The sequence below is a fragment of the Balaenoptera borealis genome (genome assembly GCF_965194805.1).
Source record: "Balaenoptera borealis genome assembly, chromosome: 2".
NCBI lineage: Eukaryota > Metazoa > Chordata > Mammalia > Artiodactyla > Balaenopteridae > Balaenoptera > Balaenoptera borealis.
Genome location: NC_138867.1, coordinates 184,501,239 through 184,520,782, shown reverse-complemented (window position 1 = coordinate 184,520,782; position 19,544 = coordinate 184,501,239). Strand labels below are relative to the sequence as shown.

At 60.4% G+C, this 19,544-nt stretch overlaps 1 protein-coding gene across 9 annotated transcripts in view; it reads left to right on the top strand.

The window, feature by feature from the left end:
- The first annotated feature begins 1,008 nt into the window (after positions 1-1,008).
- The window catches only part of APC2 (APC regulator of WNT signaling pathway 2), a 26,700-nt gene continuing 8,164 nt past the window's right edge, over positions 1,009-19,544 (top strand). Inside the window, exons 1-15 of one of the 9 annotated variants that reach the window (XM_082380023.1) lie at positions 1,012-1,792; positions 2,094-2,233; positions 8,463-8,621; positions 8,768-8,858; positions 8,986-9,166; positions 10,047-10,155; positions 10,297-10,410; positions 11,066-11,143; positions 11,349-11,447; positions 11,963-12,353; positions 12,860-12,955; positions 17,202-17,341; positions 17,701-17,778; positions 17,924-18,040; positions 18,365-18,579. In XM_082380023.1, the coding sequence (XP_082236149.1) occupies positions 2,180-2,233; positions 8,463-8,621; positions 8,768-8,858; positions 8,986-9,166; positions 10,047-10,155; positions 10,297-10,410; positions 11,066-11,143; positions 11,349-11,447; positions 11,963-12,353; positions 12,860-12,955; positions 17,202-17,341; positions 17,701-17,778; positions 17,924-18,040; positions 18,365-18,579 (1,922 nt within the window). In that variant the 5' untranslated portion in view covers positions 1,012-1,792; positions 2,094-2,179. The other 8 variants (XM_082380022.1, XM_082380020.1, XM_082380019.1 and 5 more) reach the window with 8 other exon arrangements.

The window sequence follows — 19,544 nt, the reverse complement described above, 5'->3', positions numbered from 1 at the left end:
TGAACCTTTAGCACAGTTTCTTGTTTTGTAAAAATGAGCAGGACCCTCCCTAGTACAGCAGCATTGGTGTAACCCCTCATCAGGCCCCCGGTAACCAGGGTCACCTTTTGAGCCTTCACAGGAAGCTTCCAGCCTGGCCACCACAGGTCACCTCGGTGGGCTTAGGGCAGGAGTGGCAATGATCATCACTTAAATTTTCTGCAGTTTGTGTAATTACGTATGATTAGGAGACTGCATATTAGTATTGTATGCGAAACACCCTGTCTTATCCAGACTGCGGCGCACACTGTGGCCGCCAGGTGGCGTCCGAATCTTGGAGCACTGTCGGGGCGGTCCAGGGGGCGAGGCAGGAGTCCTTGCAGACCCGGACGTCCCCGCCCGGCCCTTCTGTCTGGTGGCGGCCCGGGCTCCGTCTTCAGGCCGCGCTACGTTCCTGCTTCTTTGTCCCGTCCCTCCTGAATCTGTCCTGGGCTCCCCAAGCCTGCGCGCCATCTCCACCATCTCAGAGGCAACTGCTTCTCTGGGACTCGGGGCTCTACACCACTCCCCCACCCCCGTCGGTCAGCTAGCTTCAGAACCTAAGTTGGATCTGCCGCTTCCCACCGCCCCACTGCTACCACCTTGGCCAGCCCTCCACCATCTCCCACCTGGACGTCAATTTAATGCGTGTCATCCTCCTGGGACCTCCCCAGGCTCCAGAAGAACGCTCAGGGTCCGCCGTGGCCCAGGAAGCCCCGCCCCCCCGCTGTGCCTCGGCCTCTCCAAACCAGTTCCCACCTCCCAGCCTTCCCACGGGCTCCGCTCTCACCCGGACGCCCTTCACGCTGATTCCCGGCACCTGCTTGCGGAGGCCGGCTCTCACCATCCGGGCCACAGTAGCGCCCCCTTCTCCTCTCGCCGCTGTTCTATACTCCCCAGGACTTAAAAGAGCTCGTGATAACGCCTCCTCCGCCACCCCCACCGTCCCTTTCCATCCCCCCTCCCCCATCCCTCCCCACCCCACACCATCCTCCCCATCCCCCCCACCCCACCCCGCCCTCAGTCGCCCGGGACCCCGCCTCGTCTCCCGGCACCTCCTACGGCCTGTTCTCCCCGAAGCCGCCAGAGGGCGCGTGTGAGCAGCGAGCGGGGCGCGTCCCTGCTCTGCCCGCCGCCCTGGGGGTTGGTTCCCTCGTCCCCCCACCCTGGCGCTGCACGGCCTGACCCGCCCAGTCCCCTCCTCGCCCTCACCTCCTGCCCCCTCCCTTTGCGCTAGCGGTTGATTCTGCCGGGATGCTCTTCTCTCTTGGGTCACCCCTCAGGTCTCCACTCAAGTGCCCTTCCCAGTAGCCCCCCACGCCCCCCACCTCCCCTGCTGTTTCCTCCTCAGCGCCCACTTCTAGCCAACATGTTCTCCTGTTGACTATCGGTCCCTCTCCCCCCATTGTCAGCTTCCCACGGGCAGGGGTTTTGACTATTTTGTTCACTGCATAGGGCCCAGCACGCAGTAGGTGTTTAATAAGTGTTTGGTAAATGACTGAAAATTGGTTTACGTGTGGTGTCGCCCACCAGGCCCCCGCGTGCCCAGCGCCCAGTTCAGAGCCCGGCAAACAGCAGGCGCGCAGCCAACGTTTGCTGAATGACTAATGAACGGAACGCGCGGCCCCGGCCACTGCGGGGACACTGACCAAGCAGGCAGCCGACTGAGGCCGAAGGGCGGCGCCCCCCTCCGTCCCTTCGAGATCTCCGTCCTCTAGGGGACCCCTCATACCCCGGGCCCACTTCCCAACACCGGACCGCCTCTCCAGCTCCCGTGAGAGCCTCTCCCTGCTCTTCCCCCGTCCCCAGGGACCCCTCCCGCACCTCTCTAGGGCTCCCCAACCCCGTTGGACCCCCGCCCCTCCCCCCGCCTTCTCCGCTCACGCTGGTCCCCGCCCCCATCTCCCTCACTCGGGATCTCCTCACGCCGCCCCTCCCAAGTCCTCAGTCCCTCGAGACTCCCTTCCCCCGCCCGGGCGGGCCCCCCAGTGCCCCCCTCTTTCGCCCCCTTCGCGTTAGAGTCCCCGCCTGCCCCGCCTTGTGACCACCCCCCCTCCGTCCCTTGCTCCGCGCAGGCGCACGCTTCCCGGCCCGTCCCTCCCACCCCCACCCCCGGCGGCCGAGGGGCGGGGCGCAGACTGATTGAGGCGGCCGCGGCTCCATGGGGCTCCTGGGGCTGCTGAGCCTGCTGCACTCGGCCTTCTTCGGGGACCAGGTAGGGCGCGGGGGTCCCGGCCGCGGGGGGTGGGGTCTGGCCGTGGGCGCGGCTGGGGCGGGAGAGCCGCAGCCCGGAATGGGGTGAGGACCGCCGTAACGGTGGTCGCGGCAGCGGGAGGCGCAAGGGCACGCGCAGGGAATCGCCAAGGGTCTGGGGTCTCGCGCAGTCGCTGTGGAGACCGTTGCCAGGGAAACCGCCTCAGGTTGTTCGCAGGGCTGGCAGCCCCTCCCCCGCGCCGCAGCCACAACCGCCCCCCCCCTCCGGGTTTGCGCAGGCGCGGCCACGCCGGGCCCAGCCTTCTGCCTCCGAGACAGACCCCCGGTCCCCTCCTCATTGCGCAGACCAGAAGACTGGCTGCGGCGGGAGGGCTGCGGCGGGGGGGCTGCGGCGGGGACTCGCTCTGCCGAGGCTCCGCCGTGCGCAGGCGGGTGGGGGACCGTGCCACGCCCTACACCTCTCCAGGCCTCAGTTTCCCCTTCTGGCCGCAGAGCGTAGGGCTGACTTAGATGTTCGCCCACGCGGATGTTCATAGTAATATCCATCCCACCGGGCCCGAGCGCTTTGCTGGCCTCCGCAATCTGAATTCTGGGGCTATAACATCCCCTCTTTAAGAGAAACTGAGGCTGGGAGGGTGCAGCGGGAAGCCCAAGGTCACCCCTCAAGCTGGGCTGGAGCCTGAGCGCGGGGCGGAGGTGCCCGCAGAGGACACAGCCCAGAGGCCGGCGGGAGCTGTCCGCGGTGCTGAAGGGGCCGCGAGCCCGCCCGCTCCACGCCCGGGAAACTGAGGCCCAGAACCGTGGTCAGGCGACCCATCCCGGGTCGGGATTCGGGGACACGGCCTGGACCAGCCGGCCCCACCCCCCCCTCACCTCCAGTGGCATTCTCTCCTCACCTGTCAGGGCCCTGCGCAGTCACCCAGCCTGAGCCCGTCTCTGTGATCTCATGACCACCTGCTGCCTTCCTGCTTCCCTGTCCCCCACCCCGATCCAGCTCCGAGTCGGGGGACGCTCCTGGTTCCGCCCCCAGCCCCTGACACGGCGGAGGCTCAGTGGGGAAGGGGGGGAGTGTAATCAAGGGGGCAGAGATGCCTGGGATCAGGCTCAGAAGGCCCAAGAGTGAACCTGGCTGTGTGCCAGGCTCGGGGGGGCGTTGTTTTATGGTGGGGATGGGGAGAATCGAGCCCTGTGCGGTAGAGGGAGCAGACGATACCAGGGAGGGAGACTGGGAAGAGGCCCCCCACTAGGGCTGGGCAACCCGAGATTGGGCCTGGGGTCCTGGGAGGCTCTGAGGGTTCCGAAGGCTCTTGTCTTTCTAGAATTTACAGTGATGCCCGATTCTGGCTGTGGCTCAAAGATTTACAGGGTCAAGGATTTGGGGTGGTGTCAGGGACGTGATGTTCCAGAGGCTTGGGGACAAGGGCATTTTGCCTTGGGGTTTCAGCCCTCATGTGCCCTCAACCTTCCAGGCCCCAGCCCCACCCAGAGTGGTGAGGAACGCCCAGGGAGGGCCTGGTGGGGCTTGCGCATGAACTCAAGCAACGTGCTCCCTGCCCTGAGCCTCAGTTTCCCCCTGTGTATGAGGACAAGACTGGCCATTGGACCCTCCAAGCCCCCTGCCAGCTCTAACGTTCTGGCTGAGAGGGGTCTGGAGAACAGTGGCATCTAAGACTGGATGGGGGAGCTGAGACTTCATCCCATGGGGGTTGGGGCAGGGATTCTCTAACCACCTCCCAGTGAACAAAATGGGAAACTGAGGCCATGCCCCAGGTCATGCAGGGGAGTCAAGGTGGAGCTGAAGTCGGCCCTGGGCTCTGTCCTCCACCTGCCCCCATTCCAGCTTTGCCCAGTCTGCCCTGCTTTCCCGTGGTCAGCTCAGCCCCAGGACTCCTCCTGCTCTAAACGCCTCATCAGTTCCCTGGTCCAGCCCCACCACCGAAGTCCATATGCCTTGAGTGGGCTCTGATCTCTCCTGGCTCCAGGCATTGTATGTGCTGTTCCCTCAGCCTGGAATGCTTTTCCCCTCCTTGATCCCATGCCCAACTCTGATTCATGCTGAAGAGGCCCAGCACCGGTGTCCCCTTCTCAGTGCAGCCTTCGCAGCCTCTGGAAAGAGCCCTTCTGCCCATTGCACTCCCTCCTGGGTCCCACAGGCTGGGGGCGGCTGTGTTTGGCTCCGGAGGCTCTGGAACATGGAAGGTCCAAGTTCTTTCGGCGCCCCCAGCGTTGTTGTCCCAGGGTGGGACGCAAGGGGCCTCCTGCAGCCGGCCCAACAGGAGACACCATGGTGGCCTTGGTCCTTGTGTCCTTGGCTGCCCCTCCTGTCCTGTCCTTCCCTGCACCAGCCCTTACAAAGGCTGCAGCCACCTCCCCATTTTACAGAGGGAGAAACTGAGGGTCTCCAGGTAAACGACTTGCCCTGGCCCCCCAGCCAAGAGAAGACAGAGGCAGGCCCAAAACCCATGTCTCCTTCGTCCTTTGGGCAGCAGGCGGCCTGAGCTGCAGCTGCAGATTCGGCCTCTGGGTGTTAAACCCTCAAGTGGCCTCCAGGGACCCATTGACGATCTGAGACAGCTGGGGACGGGTACTCCCGGGAGCCCAGCCCCCTCCCTCCTCTGGCTTCCCTTGTGCGAGGGTGAATTATGGGTCCCACATGGGGCAGAGACACAGAGGGTGAGAGATTCAGAGAATGTAGGAAGGGCCATGGTGTCACGGAGGCGCTGACACTCTGCAGGGCAGGGTGACAGGGAGAGATGTAGGGTCCCAGGTGCTCCCCAGCGTGCCTACCCATCCCCCACGCTCAGCCCCCCATGGCAGCCAGGACGCTCGACGGGGTGGTCCAGCTGGATCCCCAACCCTGGCCTGCCCTGACCCATCGGATCCAGGCCAGGCCGGATCCGTGGGGAGGGGCTTCCTGCCCCGCCCCTGGAGCTTCCCTCCCTCCACCCTAAGGTTCTGATGTAACACCCAAGACTGGATGGCTTACACTCAAATTCTGCAGATCCAGCCATTGCAGGTTCTGAAAGGCCATTTCACCCCGGAATGGAGTGGAGGACACAAGGTCATGGTCATTGGGACGCTCCCTTCCCTAAGGGGGATTCACCCATACACGCGCGCGCGCGCGCGCGCACACACACACACACACACACACACACACACACACACACAAAACCCCCGCCGAACCCGCTCGGAGGCCCGAAGCCCCGCAGCCGCCGGCGGTCCCCGCCCCGGCCCGCCATTGGCTGTTGCCATGGCACCAGCCCATCTTCCCGTGCCGCCATTGGCCGCCGCGCCTGCATCCCGCATCCTCCCCCGCTCGCGGTGGTCTCGCCCAGCGCCCGGAGCGGCGGCGCCGCCTGGCGAGGCCCGGACTGGGCTTTGTCTAACGCGGAGCCCTCGTCCGCCCCGCCGAAACCCCAGAGCCCTGGAGCCGGCGCCCCGCGGCCGCCCCAGCCCCGGAGGACTGGGAACTTGGGCGGGGCCGGCGTAGCTGCGCGGAGGGAGGAACCCCCAGGCCCTCGGCACCGCAGCCGGCCCAACCCCAGTGAGATAAAGTAAGCGGGCGCCTTCCCTGGGTGGAGGGCAGCGCGGGTGCGGCCTCCGCCTTGCCGGAGCCTCCGTCCTTTTCTCTCTCCCGCGCCTGTAAGCACACAGGCTGGAGCCTCCGTTTCTTCAGGGCGGAGCCAGAGGAGAACCTGTGTCCCAGGGAGGTGGGCGTCTGCGTCGCTGCAGTTGATCCCATGCAAACACCCACTCACAGGTTTCAATACCCAGACCTCCCAGAGTCTTCGGACAAGCCACTGTGTGTCTTGGGGAATGGTGCTGCACCTCTCTGGGTGGCAGCTTAACTAGAGGACGTGCGGCCCCTCACTGTCATTCAGACAAACCCCTAGCTATTGGTGCTTTCCTATCGGTGCACACATCTCGGATGCGGTCCCCCGAGGCAGCCTGGGGGTGAGGGGCAGGCAGGAGGGAGGAGGTGGCCTTGTGACGATGGCAGGAGTTAGGAGAGGTGTGCATGTGGAATGGCCTGGGGGAAAGAGCTGCCGGTGGCAGTGATGCGGGCTGTATGCAGAGGGCTCACAGCTTATGCTGAGGGCACTGGGGAGCCGTGGAGGCATTGGCGCAGGGGAGAAATGGAATCCAACTTGCAACTTTCCCTCTGTCTGTGCATGAAAAGGGGATCGTGGGAGGCCGGGAAGAGGCTGTCGAGGCTGCCCTGGGAGGGGCCAGCTGGGTAGAGCTTGAGGGGCTGGTGGGAGTGTGGCACTGGGGACCCAGTTTGGAATGGGAGGGAGCCTGATGTTTGGCCCTGCTACCAAGTTCAGTCTGATGGGGACGCAGGAGTGACCACTGGGTGTGGGGGGAGCGAAAGGTCTGAGGCTTGGTCTGGTCCATTCCAGAAGAGCCCCTTGGGGGCAGCCTGGGGAGAGGGCCCCAGGAGGGGTCTGGGTTTCCCGAGTGGGAGGGGCATGCACGGGACTAGTGCTTCCCCCTGGCTGGGCATGGCATGGTGGCCTCAGCCAGGACACAGGGCCCCAGCCGGACCCCGGGGATCTTGCCGCAGCGCCAGTGGGTCCTGATCCCCAGCTGGGATCCCCGACTGAGCCTCGGGCGGGATCAGTATCAGGGTGAGAGGGGGGACTGTGGTCCTCAGGCGCCAGCCTCCCCCACCTGACACGCTGTCACCCATGGGACTGTCCTGTCTGCTCCATGACCACCATCCCACCTGGCCCTCTAGTTGGCCCATAAGACAAGCCTGGTAGACCGAGTTCTCCCCATTTCTCAGATGTGCAAACCGAGGCCTGCAGCAGGGGCGGGGCTTGTGTGCTTCCAGCACTGCCTGGACTTGTGAGCACTTCCAGGGCAGTGTCTGGGTTCCAGTCATGCCTGGTGTGTCCACCCAGGCTCAGTTTCTCTTTCTGGGAACAGTCGAATGGTGATCCCTGAGGCTCAAGGCTGAGGACTGTGACAAGGCGTCAGATGACAAGGCCAGGCACGCAGTAGGTCCTCTGAGTGGTTAGAATGGACTGACTCCTCCTTGGGGCGAGCCCCCCCACCCCTACTCCAGGCCCAGCTGTGCCCACAGTGGGTGGGGGGGCTCCTGGGGGGAGGAGAGAGAGAATGAGTGAGCGAGTGAAGGAATGGGTGCGCCCCGGTGGTGGAGGGAGAGGGAAGGGGCAGGTGCCCCCCTGTGGGCAGGGGCGGCTGACTGATTTGGGGAGGGGGCTCAGGCGGGCAGGGGGAGGGGGCTCCCAGGGAGGAGGTGGCGGAGGGGATGGGCCGCCATTGGTGCATCTCAGACAAAGGCAGAGGGAGGGGGTGAGGGCTGATGGGAAGGGAACAAAGAGGAAAGGGGGGCCGGTGGTGGGGCGGCTCGGTCAAGAGGGCCAAGCCAGGGAGGAGACACCGGCTAGCTGGACAGAGGGAGGAGGCTGGGCTGGAGCAAGAAGGGCACCCAGACACACAAAGAGCAAGCGGCAGTGGCGGTTCCAGGGGATGGGGCAGGGCCCCCCGGGGGCTCTAGGGACAGACAGAGGGCCGACTGGAGGGGCACCAGGGCCGAGCAGGTAGCTACTCCGGATCCAACCGCTGCTGGAGGGGGTGTCCGGGCTGCAGACCCCCAGGATGACCGCGGTGGGTTTGGGTCCAGCTGCTGGGGCCACCATCAGCCCATCCATCGCTTTCTTAGAACCTTCACGGCGTTCTTATTGTCCAGCATCTGGGCCAGCTGGCAGTCTGTCCACCCAGTCTCTGGGCGGCTGTGCTCATTCAGGAGAGGGTCTTGGCTGTCCGTCCATCTGTCTGTTTGTCTCTCTCTCTCTCTCTCTGGCTGTGTGTCTCTGAGCCTGGTGGCATTGGGCTGGCGAGTCCCCCTGCCAGTTTCAACTGTCTGGCTGTCCGTCTGTCCAGCCAGCTGTCCGTCTGTGTGTCTAAAAGCTTCACAGTGAGGGCCAGTGTCTGTCTGTGTCTTGTCTGTTGGTCAGTTCAGCTGTCTGTCTGAACACCTCTCCGACAGTTCTGTCCCTCTGTCTCCCGTTGTCCCTGCCTATGTCTGTCACTCCACCTGCCAGGCCGTCTGTCCCCCGGATTCCCTGGGCCAGCACCATCCCGCCTGCAGCAGTCCACGCCAGCCACCCCTGCCTGAGACCCAACCCAGGGCTGGAACTTAGGTCGAGGGCCGCCCCCTACCCAGACCCTCGGATGATCCCTCTCTCCCGTGGGCCCAGGCGCTGCAGGAGCTGAAGATGACGAGCTCCGTGGCGCCCTACGAACAGCTGGTGCGGCAGGTGGAGGCCTTGAAGGCCGAGAACAGTCACCTGAGGCAGGAGCTTCGGGATAACTCAAGCCACTTGTCCAAGCTGGAGACAGAAACGTCGGGCATGAAGGTGCGAGGGGAGGCTGGGCGGAGGACGTGGACCCGGGTCACGGGGACAAACACCAGGGCGCTGGGCCCAGGGATGGGCAGGCAGGACAGGGGCATCTCACAGGGGGCTGGACCACCGACCGCTCTCTTTCCGGCCTCCATGTTCAGGAGGTCCTGAAGCACTTGCAGGGCAAGCTGGAGCAGGAGGCCCGCGTGCTGGTGTCCTCAGGGCAGACCGAGGTGCTGGAGCAGCTGAAAGGTGAGGGGCTGGCCTGGGGACCCCCCACCTGCACGTTGGGGCCAACCCTGGTCCGCTTCCTGAGGGAGCTGGGAGGAGGGGGGCAGGGGGCGTGCTGACCTCAGCCTCTCCCTCTGCGCCCACCCAGCCCTGCAGATGGACATCACCAGCCTGTACAGCCTCAAGTTCCAACCCCCGGCTCTGGCCCCCGAGCCCACTGCCCGGACCCCCGAGGGAAGCCCGGTGCACAGCTCCGGGCCCTCCAAGGACAGCTTTGGGGAGCTGAGCCGGGCCACCATCCAGCTGCTGGAGGAACTGGACCGGGAACGGTGAGATGGCGGGGAACCTTGCCACAGGCAGTGGTCACAAGGCTCCACCCACCTCATGAGCCCCCCTGCCCGCTCCCTGCCCCATCCCCATGTGGCGCCTCAGCCCCCTTTCCTGGCCCAACTGACCTCAGCTGGAGGACAAGGGCGGGGGTGGTGGTGGCGTTCCTGGCAGAGGGGAAGGCTCCTGGGAGACGTCCCCAGGGGTCCTGGACACACAGGCGTCACCAGGAACAGGGCTGTGTCCAGTGCCAGGGCTCAGAGTCAGGCCTGGAGCCAGAGAGACTCAAGGCGGCCTTTGTGGAGAAAGGGCTGCGGCCCAAGAAACCTGGGCCTGAGGCCAGAAGAAGGAGGCAGGGTCTGGGTGCCTAGCTCAGCTCGGCTGCGTTGTGTGGGGTCAGACAGGGAAGTTCTGGAGCAGCCTGGAGTTAAGTCCATGCTTTGCTGTCTGACCTCAAGCAAGAACCCTAGCCCCTACCAGCCTCAGACTTCTGCTCTGTAAAATGGGAATAGCAGTGTCTCCTCACAGGGTGTGAAAAGGGAGACTCTACTGCACCTGGAGCAATCCGAGCCTGAAGTTTGCCCTGTGTAGGCTAGAGGGAGATTAGCCGGTGTTCGAGAGGTGTTAGAACAGCCTCCTCAGAGCCTTTCTCCGAGGACCAAGATTTACAAAGGAGTTACCTTTTTTACTTTCAAATAATTTCTGCACTCCATCCCCACCCCAGTGCCGGGGGCACCACGGGCGAGACTTTGCCACACTACCTATTAAACTTGGCACCCAGTAAGCACCCCACAAGTGATTACAAAAATCAGAGTAAACAAACACATTATGGCAACGGCTCCCGCTCTGTGAGCCCGCGTCCACCGACCGGCCCTCCGCCAGGTGTTTCCTGTTGAATGAGATTGAGAAGGAGGAGAAGGAGAAGCTCTGGTATTACTCGCAGCTGCAGGGCCTATCCAAGCGCCTGGACGAACTCCCTCACGTGGAGACGGTGAGCGCGCGGAGCTGCCCGGGGTTTTGCAGTGCCCCGCCCCAACCCGCCCATGGCGGGGGGCGGAGGGGAGGCCCAGCCCTCGCCCGGGTATCGCCCCCCACCCCCACCTCACCGAGGCCCGCCCGCCCCTCCCAGCAGTTCTCGATGCAGATGGATCTGATCCGGCAGCAGCTGGAGTTCGAAGCGCAGCACATCCGCTCGCTGATGGAGGAGCGCTTTGGCACCTCGGACGAGATGGTGCAGCGGGCGCAGGTGCGGCTGGGGCGGAGCCATGCACCAGCGGGCGGATCAGAGCGCAGATATTGTTGTGGGAGGAGCGCAGATATTGTTAATGGGCGGGGTTACATGTCTGCGGGCGAATCAGAGGACAGAGACTCCTGCGGGTGGGGCCTGACGCAGGAAACGGAGCCATAGTTAGAGCTGGGTGTGAGCGGAGCCAGAGGCGGCTTAGCACAGAGCCCGGCTCAGAGGACAGAATCCCAGAACGATAGGGACGGGGCGACCAGTGCGAGGAACCGAGTCCGAACAAGACTTGGGCGTTGACAGTCAAATGGCGGGACCAAGTCAGAAAATAGGTGGGTCCGGAGGGGTGGCCTGGGGATTAAGCTGTGGGCGGGGCCAGAGCCTGGGCTTGAGGGTTGGACCTTGGGTGGGACCAGGAAGTGAATGGGGTCAGATAACTGGGGGGGGGGGGGGGGAGGGTTGAGAATGGGTGGGCCATATCAAGGAGGAGGCGGGGTCAGAGCCCAGGGTGGGGTTTGGGCGATGGATGGGGCCAAACCAGGGACTGGGCGGAGTCAGCATGGGGCAGGATTTGGACTGGGGACGGGGCCGTATTGGGAGTGTGGGCGGAGTCGGAGCCGGGGTGGGGGTGGGATTTCCTCAGTGTGCCCTTTCTCCCACGCAGATCCGTGCTTCCCGCCTGGAGCAGATCGACAAGGAGTTGCTGTCGGCGCAGGACCGGGTGCAACAGACCGAGCCCCAGGTACCAGGAGGGGCGGAGTCAGGGCCCTAGTGGGTGGTGACAGCCCCAGGCAGCAGGGAGACCCCCGGGCCCTGCCCAGGGTTCAGGAATCCGTCTGCGGCCCCCGGCACATCGTCATGGGGGTAGGGCAGGCATCAGCAGCCGGGGCGGGCGCTTTGTGGGGTGCCCCTGGGCGGAACCCGCAGGCCTGGCGTTCTCCCCACAGGCCTTGCTGGCAGTGAAGTCGATGCCGATGGATGAGGACCCCGAGGCTGAGGTCCCCACGCACCCTGAGGATGGTGCCCCTCAGCCGGGCAACAGCAAGGTGAGGGGAGTCCGGGGGGGGGGGGGATGCTGAGAGGCGGGGTGGGGGCAGTGGCGGCCGGCTGGGTTGGGATACACAGTGAAGTGGGTCCTGCATCCCTGCTGCATTTGAAGGCCCCTCCCTCTCCAGGCCGCTATAAAGCATCCCCAGGTGTGGGAGGGTCACCCTGAGTTGGAGTGAGTTGGGAGGTTGGGTTGTGGTGCGGAGCCTGGCGTGGGTGTGGATACCTGTTCTGTATATTTGGGGGGCACTCTGGGCTTAGATGTAGGGGGTCACCCCTAGGAGTACTGGTGAGGCTGATGGGGTGGACATTTGGCTCTCATGGGCTGGGGGCATCTCTGCAGTGGGGTGTGTGTGTGTGTTGCTCCCCGGGAGGATGCAGGGTGAGGGTAGTGGGGTGAGCAAGAGATTCTCCTGGGCTGAGGTCATAGGACTCCCATCCGTTCAGGGGGAGTGCAGGTGGGCCAGGTGAGCCAGGCGGGGCTCCCCACCCTGACATCTCCTGCCCCTCGCAGGTGGAGGTGGTCTTCTGGCTGCTGTCCATGCTGGCGACGCGTGACCAGGAGGACACGGCACGGACGCTGCTCGCCATGTCCAGCTCACCTGAGAGCTGCGTGGCCATGCGCCGCTCGGGCTGCCTGCCGCTGCTGCTGCAGATCCTGCACGGCACCGAGGCCGGGGCTGGGGGTCGCAACGGGACCCCAGGGGCGCCGGGAGCCAAGGATGCGCGCATGCGCGCCAACGCAGCGCTGCACAACATCGTCTTCTCCCAGCCGGACCAGGGTCTGGCGCGCAAGGAAATGCGCGTCCTGCACGTGCTCGAGCAGATCCGTGCCTACTGTGAGACCTGCTGGGACTGGCTGCAGGCCCGGGACGGCGGGCCCGAGGGCGGCGGCGCCGGCGGCGGTGAGTGAGTGAGCAGCTTCTGTGCGCTGGGCGGCAGCCTGGGCTCCCCAGGTGCCAGGGCAGCACCGCTGGCAGTAACAGCGGCCTCTGGCTTTAGCTGGGCACCTGCTCTGTGCCACGCGCCAGCTGAGGCCTCCTGGGAACCTGTGAAGACAGACTGGCAAAGGGATAGCCACAAGGTAGATGCTCAAGAAACGGTCGTTGATTGAAAGGATCGATTGTAGTTAACCCTCGAAAGGCGGGGGCAGAGTTTGAGATTCCCTGTTGGGGCCGTCCACGAAGTTAGTATCAGATGCTAAGCACCAGGCTGGGTGAGGCAGGCCCCTCCTTGTTCACTTCAGAGGGGCCGGTGCTCTGGGGGTAACCCCGCACGCCCGGCGGGCAGCACTTTGTAAAGCTCCAGGTCTTGGCAGGTCTGCAGGGTGGAGACTGCAGGGAGGGGCGGGGACCCACCAGGCGACATTTCCTGCAGTGGAAGGGCTCTGACCCGGTCCCCTTGCCCACAGCCCCGGTCCCCATCGAGCCACAGATCTGCCAGGCCACCTGCGCTGTGATGAAGCTGTCCTTCGACGAGGAATACCGCCGCGCCATGAACGAGCTGGGTGAGTGCCCCTCGCCGCCCCCGCGAGCTGGAGCTACCCCCGATCTGGACGGCCTCTGGGCCTCACTCAGCGCAGGGCAGGTTCTCGGCACTAGTGGTCCTGGGGCTCAGAGAACAGGGGAGAGGCCGGGAAGCCAGGAGAAAAGGTGAATCGAAGCTACTGGGTGGTCGAGGCGGAGCGACCCCGTGAAGTTTTAGGTTTGGGAGTACTACAGCATCTTTTCCGCATAAAAGTAATCAAAACATGGGGAAAGGAAATATCAAGGGCCGAACGAGGCACTACTTCTCACCCGGCAGATGGTCAAAGCACTCAAAGGTTCTTCTGTAAGGTCCCACGTGGTCTGGCCACATAGACTCGGGCGCTCAAAACCCAATGGGGGTGGGGTGGGGGAGCGCCCAGGCGCAGCCTTTCCGGGGCGGGGGGCATCTGGAGTGGCAGACATTTTACAAGAGGGCACAGGTCTGCAGTCCTTCCTCTGCCAGCCGGTCCAGGGACCCCTGGAGGTTACCAAGCTCCTTCCAAGAGGCTTGCACACTCACTGCTATGTTGATAATTCCACGAAGATGCGATCTGCCTTTTTCACTCTCGTGCGCATGTGTGTTCAGAGGGGTTTTCCAGGCACTCCTACTCTGAGGACCGCTGGGCTGTGCGTTCTGGGGTTAAAAGATTTCTCCGTTTTCATTTCTAGCGTGGTAAATATTTTTTGTTTATTGAAGTATAGTTGATTTACAATATTGTGTTAGTTTCAGGTGTAAAGGGATGCAGTTATATATACATTTTTTTTTATATTCTTTCCCATTATGGTTTATCACAGGATATTGAATATGGTTCCTTGTGCTCTACAGTAGGACCTTGTTGTTTATCCATCCTGTCTATAATAGCTTACATCTGGTAATCCCAGCCTCCGACTCCATCCCTCCCCCCTAACCCCCTCCCCCTTGGCAACCATAAGTCTGTTCTCTGTGTCCATGAGTCTGTTTCTGTTTTGTAGGTAAGTTCATTTGTGTCATATTTTAGATGCCACATAAAAGTGATATCATATGGTATTTGTCTTTGTCTGACTTACTTTACTTAGTATGATAATCTCTGGGTTCATCCATGTTGCTGCAAATGGCATTATTTCATTCTTTTTTTAAGGCCGAGTAATATTCCATTGTATTTATATATACCACACTTTCTTTATCCATTCATCTGTCAATGGATATTTAGGTTGCTTCCATGTCTTGGCTATTGTAAATGGTGCTGCTATGAACACAGGGGCGCATGTATCTTTTCAAATTATAGTTTTGTCCGGGTATATGCTCAGGAGTGGGATTGCTGGATCATACAGTAGTTCTATTTTTAGTTGTTTAAGGATCCTCCATACTGTTCTCCATAATGGCTGCACCAACTTACGTCCCAACCAACAGTGCAGGAGGGTTCCCTTTTCTCCACACCCTCTCCAGCATTTGTTATTTGTAGACGTTTTAACGATGGCCATTCTGACGGGTGTGAGGTGGTAGCTCGTTGTAGTTTTGATTTGCATTTCCCTAATAATTAGTGATGTCGAGCATCTTTTCACGTGCCTGTTGGCCATCTGTGTGTCTTCTTTGGAGAAATGTCTATTTAGGTCTTCTGCCCATTTTTCGATTGGGATGTTTGTTTTGTTGTTGGTGGCAGTACGATGACTATTGAGCTGTAACCCAAGTGAACTCTTTGGGGTCCTCAAAAAAATGTTCAGCATGTACAGGGGTCCCGAGATGAAAATGCTGGCATGTCACTGGTGTCCGTCAGTCAGGCAAGGGATGCACGATGAGCTGAGTGGCCCCTTAGTTCCAGTGAAAGTGCCCCACGCACAGTTCAGTTCAACCTCTTTTCCCCTATTGTTATTTTTTTCCTTTGTGTGTGTTCCCGGGAGTGGAGTTTCCAGATTAAGAAGCAAAAAGGCTTTGGAAGCTCCCCGCTCCAACTTCTAATTACGTATTTAAACATTTTTAAATTTTATTTTAATTTTTTTTTGGCCACGCTGCAGAGCTTATGGGATCTTAGTTCCCCAACCAGGGATTGAACCCGGGCCCTCAGCAGTGAAAGCACCGAGTCCTAACTACTGGACCGCCAGGGAATTCCCTAAACGTTTTTTTAAATTGTGGTAGATTATATGTAACATAAAATTTACTGTCTTAACCATTTTTAATCTTATCTTCCCAAACTGAAACTCTGTCCCCATTAACTACTCAGTCCCCCTCCCCCTCCCCAGCCCCTGGCAACGACGAACCCACGCTCTGTGTCTGTGGATCTGCCTGTCCTGGACGTTTCCCATCAGTGGAATCACACACTGTGGGTCCTTCTGTGTCTGGCTTCTCTCACTGAGCATCGTGTTCTCAGGGTCCATCCATGTGGTAGCGAGGGTCAGGGCTTCACCCCTTTTCGTGGCTGAGGGACGTCCCCGTGTGTGGAGGGACACGGTGTGTTTCTCCATCATCTGGTGATGGACACTCAGGCTGTTTCCACCTTCTGGCTGTTGTGACTTGTGCTGCTGTGCACACACACGTACAGGTTCGCTTTGGAAGTTTGTAGGTTTGTGTTGCTAAGCCCCTTCCCCAGGGTGGTCCCCACTGGTGTGCTCTTCAGCAAAACTGCCTCATCGGTCCCGGGTCCTGAGGACGATCCTGTTGCTGAACAAGGGGGAAGGGCTGCGTGTGTTTGGGTTCCTGCAGGTTCTTTCCCGTCTACTCCCGCTGACCATTTACTCTTTAAAAAAAAAAAATTATTTATTTGGCTGCACCAGGTCTTAGTTGCAGCATGCAGAATCTTTTTTTTTTTTAAATTTATTTATTTATTTTTGGCTGTGTTGGGTCTTTGTTTCTGTGTGAGGGCTTTCTCTAGTTGTGGCAAGCGGGGGCCACTCTTCATCGCGGTGCGCGGGCCTCTCACTGTCGCGGCCTCTCCCATTGCGGAGCACAGGCTCCAGACGCGCAGGCTCAGTAGTTGTGGCTCACGGGCTTAGCTGCTCCGCGGCATGTGGGATCTTCCCAGACCAGGGCTCGAACCCGTGTCCCCTGCATTGGCAGGCAGATTCTCAACCACTGCGCCACCAGGGAAGCCCCAGAATCTTTTTTTTTAACTAAAAATATTTTTTTTGGCTGTGTTGGGGTCTTCGTTGCTACATGCGGGCTTTCTCTAGTGCGGCAAGCAGGGGCTGCTCTTCGTCGTGGTGCACTGGCTTCTCGTTGCGGTGGCTTCTCTTGTTGCGGAGCACGGGCTCTAGGCGTGCGGGCTTCAGTAGTTGTGGCGCACGGGCTTAGTTGCTCCACAGCATGTGGGATCTTCCTGGACCAGGGCTCGAACCCGTGTCCCCTGCATTGGCAGGTGGATTCGTAACCACTGCGCCACCAGGTAAGTCCCCATGCAGAATCTTTTAGTTGGGGCATGCAGGCTTTTAGTTGCAGCATGTGGGATCTAGTTCCCTGACCGGGAATCGAACCCCGGGCGCCCCTTGCTTTGGAAGCACGGAGTCTTAACTGCTGGACCACCAGGGAAGTCCCGACCATTTACTCTTTGTAAAGTGAGAACCCAGTTGTCCTAGTGAGTAAAGAACTGTGTGTGCAGGAACCTCCCTGGTGGTCCAGTGGTTAAGACTCCGTGCTTCCACTGCAGGGGCCACAGGTTTGATCCCTGTTCGGGGAACTAAGATCCCACATGCTGCGTGGCATGGCCAAAAAATTAAAAAAGAAAAAAAAGGAAAAGAAAAATCGTGTGTGTGGGCCATCAGCAGTGGCTCCTGAGCACACGCCGTCCGGTCCGTCCCGGGGACGCAGCGGGACAGCCGCCAGCCCTGCCCTCAGTGGCTTGCTTGCTAATGGTTTGGGAGCTTCTCATCTGGGGAGTTGGGGGCTTCCCTGAGGAAGTCACTCTTGAGCAGAAGGGGACCTAGGAAACTGGGCAAACAGTGGGGAAGAGCATCCCGGGCAGAGGGAACAGCATGTGCAAAGGCCCGGCAGCCGGACGAAGTGTGACTGGGGGCTGAGGGCAGAAAAGAGGCGGGCGTGAAGGTGCAGGGCACCCAGGGGGCTGGGCCAGCCAGGCAGCAGGCTGCCTGGAGGAGGTGTCCTCAGAGTTGGGCTTCAAAGGTGGGCTTAAGGAGAGCAGATTGGAGGGAGGGGAGGGCGTATAGGTAGAGTGAGCTGCGCGGGCAGAGGCTGGGAGGTGGGCAGGCGGGGCGGTGGGGGGGTGTCCACCTGCCCCCAGCCCTGCCGTGTCCCCACAGGTGGGCTGCAGGCTGTGGCGGAGTTACTGCAGGTCGACTATGAGATGCACAAGATGACTCGGGACCCTCTCAACCTGGCCCTGCGCCGATACGCCGGCATGACCCTCACCAACCTAACCTTCGGGGACGTCGCCAACAAGGTGGCTGGGTGGGCCGGCGGGCGGGCCAGCATCGCCCAGGCTAAGCCCCGCTGGCCTCCTCCCCGCCTCGAAGCAGCACTGAGAGGCAGGGACAGGCGGGGAGACTGAGGCCCGGGGTCCGGGCCGCCATCCTCTTGGCCCCTCTGCTGCTGCCCCTGTGGAGCGGGGGCCTCTGGGCCTGGGCGGGGTGTCTGCGCCTGTGTGAGCCTCAGTCTCCTCATCAGAGCAACAGGGCGAGTGCTCTCCCTCCCCTGTGGTGGTGAAGATGGGGGGTGGGGTTCGAGCTCTAACACATAGTAGGTGCTCAGTCAACGCGGGAGGTGCCCCCGCCATGGCGTGACTCCCGTGTCGCCCCACAGGCCGCACTGTGCGCCCGCCGGGGCTGCATGGAGGCCATCGTGGCGCAGCTGGCGTCCGAGAGTGAGGAGCTGCACCAGGTACCCGGGAGGCTGCGGTGCTGCCGGGGGGCGGGGGGCGTCCCCTGGGCTCCGCCACCTGCCGCCGCGGGGCTTGCACGTGGGCCCTGCGAGGCACCCTGGCAGCCAGGCCCGGGCCCACACGGCCTGCCCTGCACTCGCCCAGGTGGTGTCCAGCATCCTGCGCAACCTGTCCTGGAGGGCGGACATCAGCAGCAAGAAGGTGCTGAGGGAGGTGGGCAGCATGACGGCCCTGATGCAGTGCGTCCTGCGAGCCTCCAAGGTGGGCACCGGGCGGGGTGGCGGGGGCCACGGCTGCGCAGTGCCAGCCACGTGGCCGGGAGGCACTGGCAGCAGGTGGCGAGCTCGCCACCTTGGGGGGAAGTCAAGCCAGACGGACAACCCGCCACCTGGCAGCGGGTCCAGGCCAGGGGCTTCCAACCCGGCGACTCAAAAGATCTTGCCGTGGCCGGCTGTGTTACTTTTGACTTCTACTCGAAAGGGCATTTGGGTGCCTTGTGTTGGCGCCTCGAGGGAGAGGGCCCGTGGGTGGGGCGGGGCTGGGGCCCCCACCGCTGACCCCCTCCTGCTCCGGCCCCGCGCCCAGGAGTCCACCCTGAAGAGCGTGCTCAGCGCCCTGTGGAACCTCTCGGCGCACAGCACGGAGAACAAGGCCGCCATCTGCCAGGTGGACGGCGCCCTGGGCTTCCTGGTCAGCACACTGACCTACAAGTGCCAGAGCAACTCGCTGGCCATCATCGAGAGCGGCGGCGGCATCCTGCGCAACGTGTCCAGCCTCATCGCCACCCGTGAGGACTACAGGTCAGCCGGGGGCGCGGGGGAGGGCGCCGGGCAGGTGGAGCCCGGGAGCAGCTGGGGTGGGGGAGGCGGCTCCCCCTCTGCGGTGAACCACGGGGAGCCGAGCCTCGTCCTCCTGCGAATGGGTCGGCCCGATGCATCCCCGGTCGCTGACTGTTCTTAGTATAAATACATCCCAAATACTGCCTGGGATATACTCGTACCACGTTTTAAATTAACTTAGTAAAAACATACGTAGCATTCTAAGTCATATTAACAATGCTTGTTCTTTCTCAAACTATTATGCACTAAGTAGTAAACAATGCTTAATCTTCATTAACATAAATATATACTTCTTACTAGGTAACGTTAACAGTAAGTAATGCTTCTAACGTATGAAAATACGTAACCGTTAAAAAGTATATCCCAAATAATGCATGGGATATACTTGTGCTAAAGATTTTACCAATTAAAATAAAACATTAATTTATTAATAATGCTAATAACAAACAATATTGAGATTTCTGTTTACTTTAAAAGTACTATCTTTAGTATAAATACATCCCAAACACTGCATGGGATATACTTGTACTAAATTTTAAATTAACTTAGTAAAAATATACATAATTTTCTAAATAATATTAATAATAAATACTTGTTCTTTATTAAAATATTATTCACTAAGCAATATTAATAAATAAAACAATGCTTATTCTTCATTAGCATAAATATTTATTACCTACTAGGTAACATTAATAATAAGTAATACTTCTAAGGTATGAAAATACATAGCTATTAAAAAGTATAAGTATATCCCAAATATTGCGTGGAATATACTGAATTTTAAATTAATTTATTAAAATAAAAATGCATTATTTTCTAAATAATAGTAAAAATGTGTTCTTTATTAAAATAAATAAAATTATTTGTTAATACTACTAATAACTAATGCTTCAGATGTATGAAAACACATAACTTTTAAAAAGCAT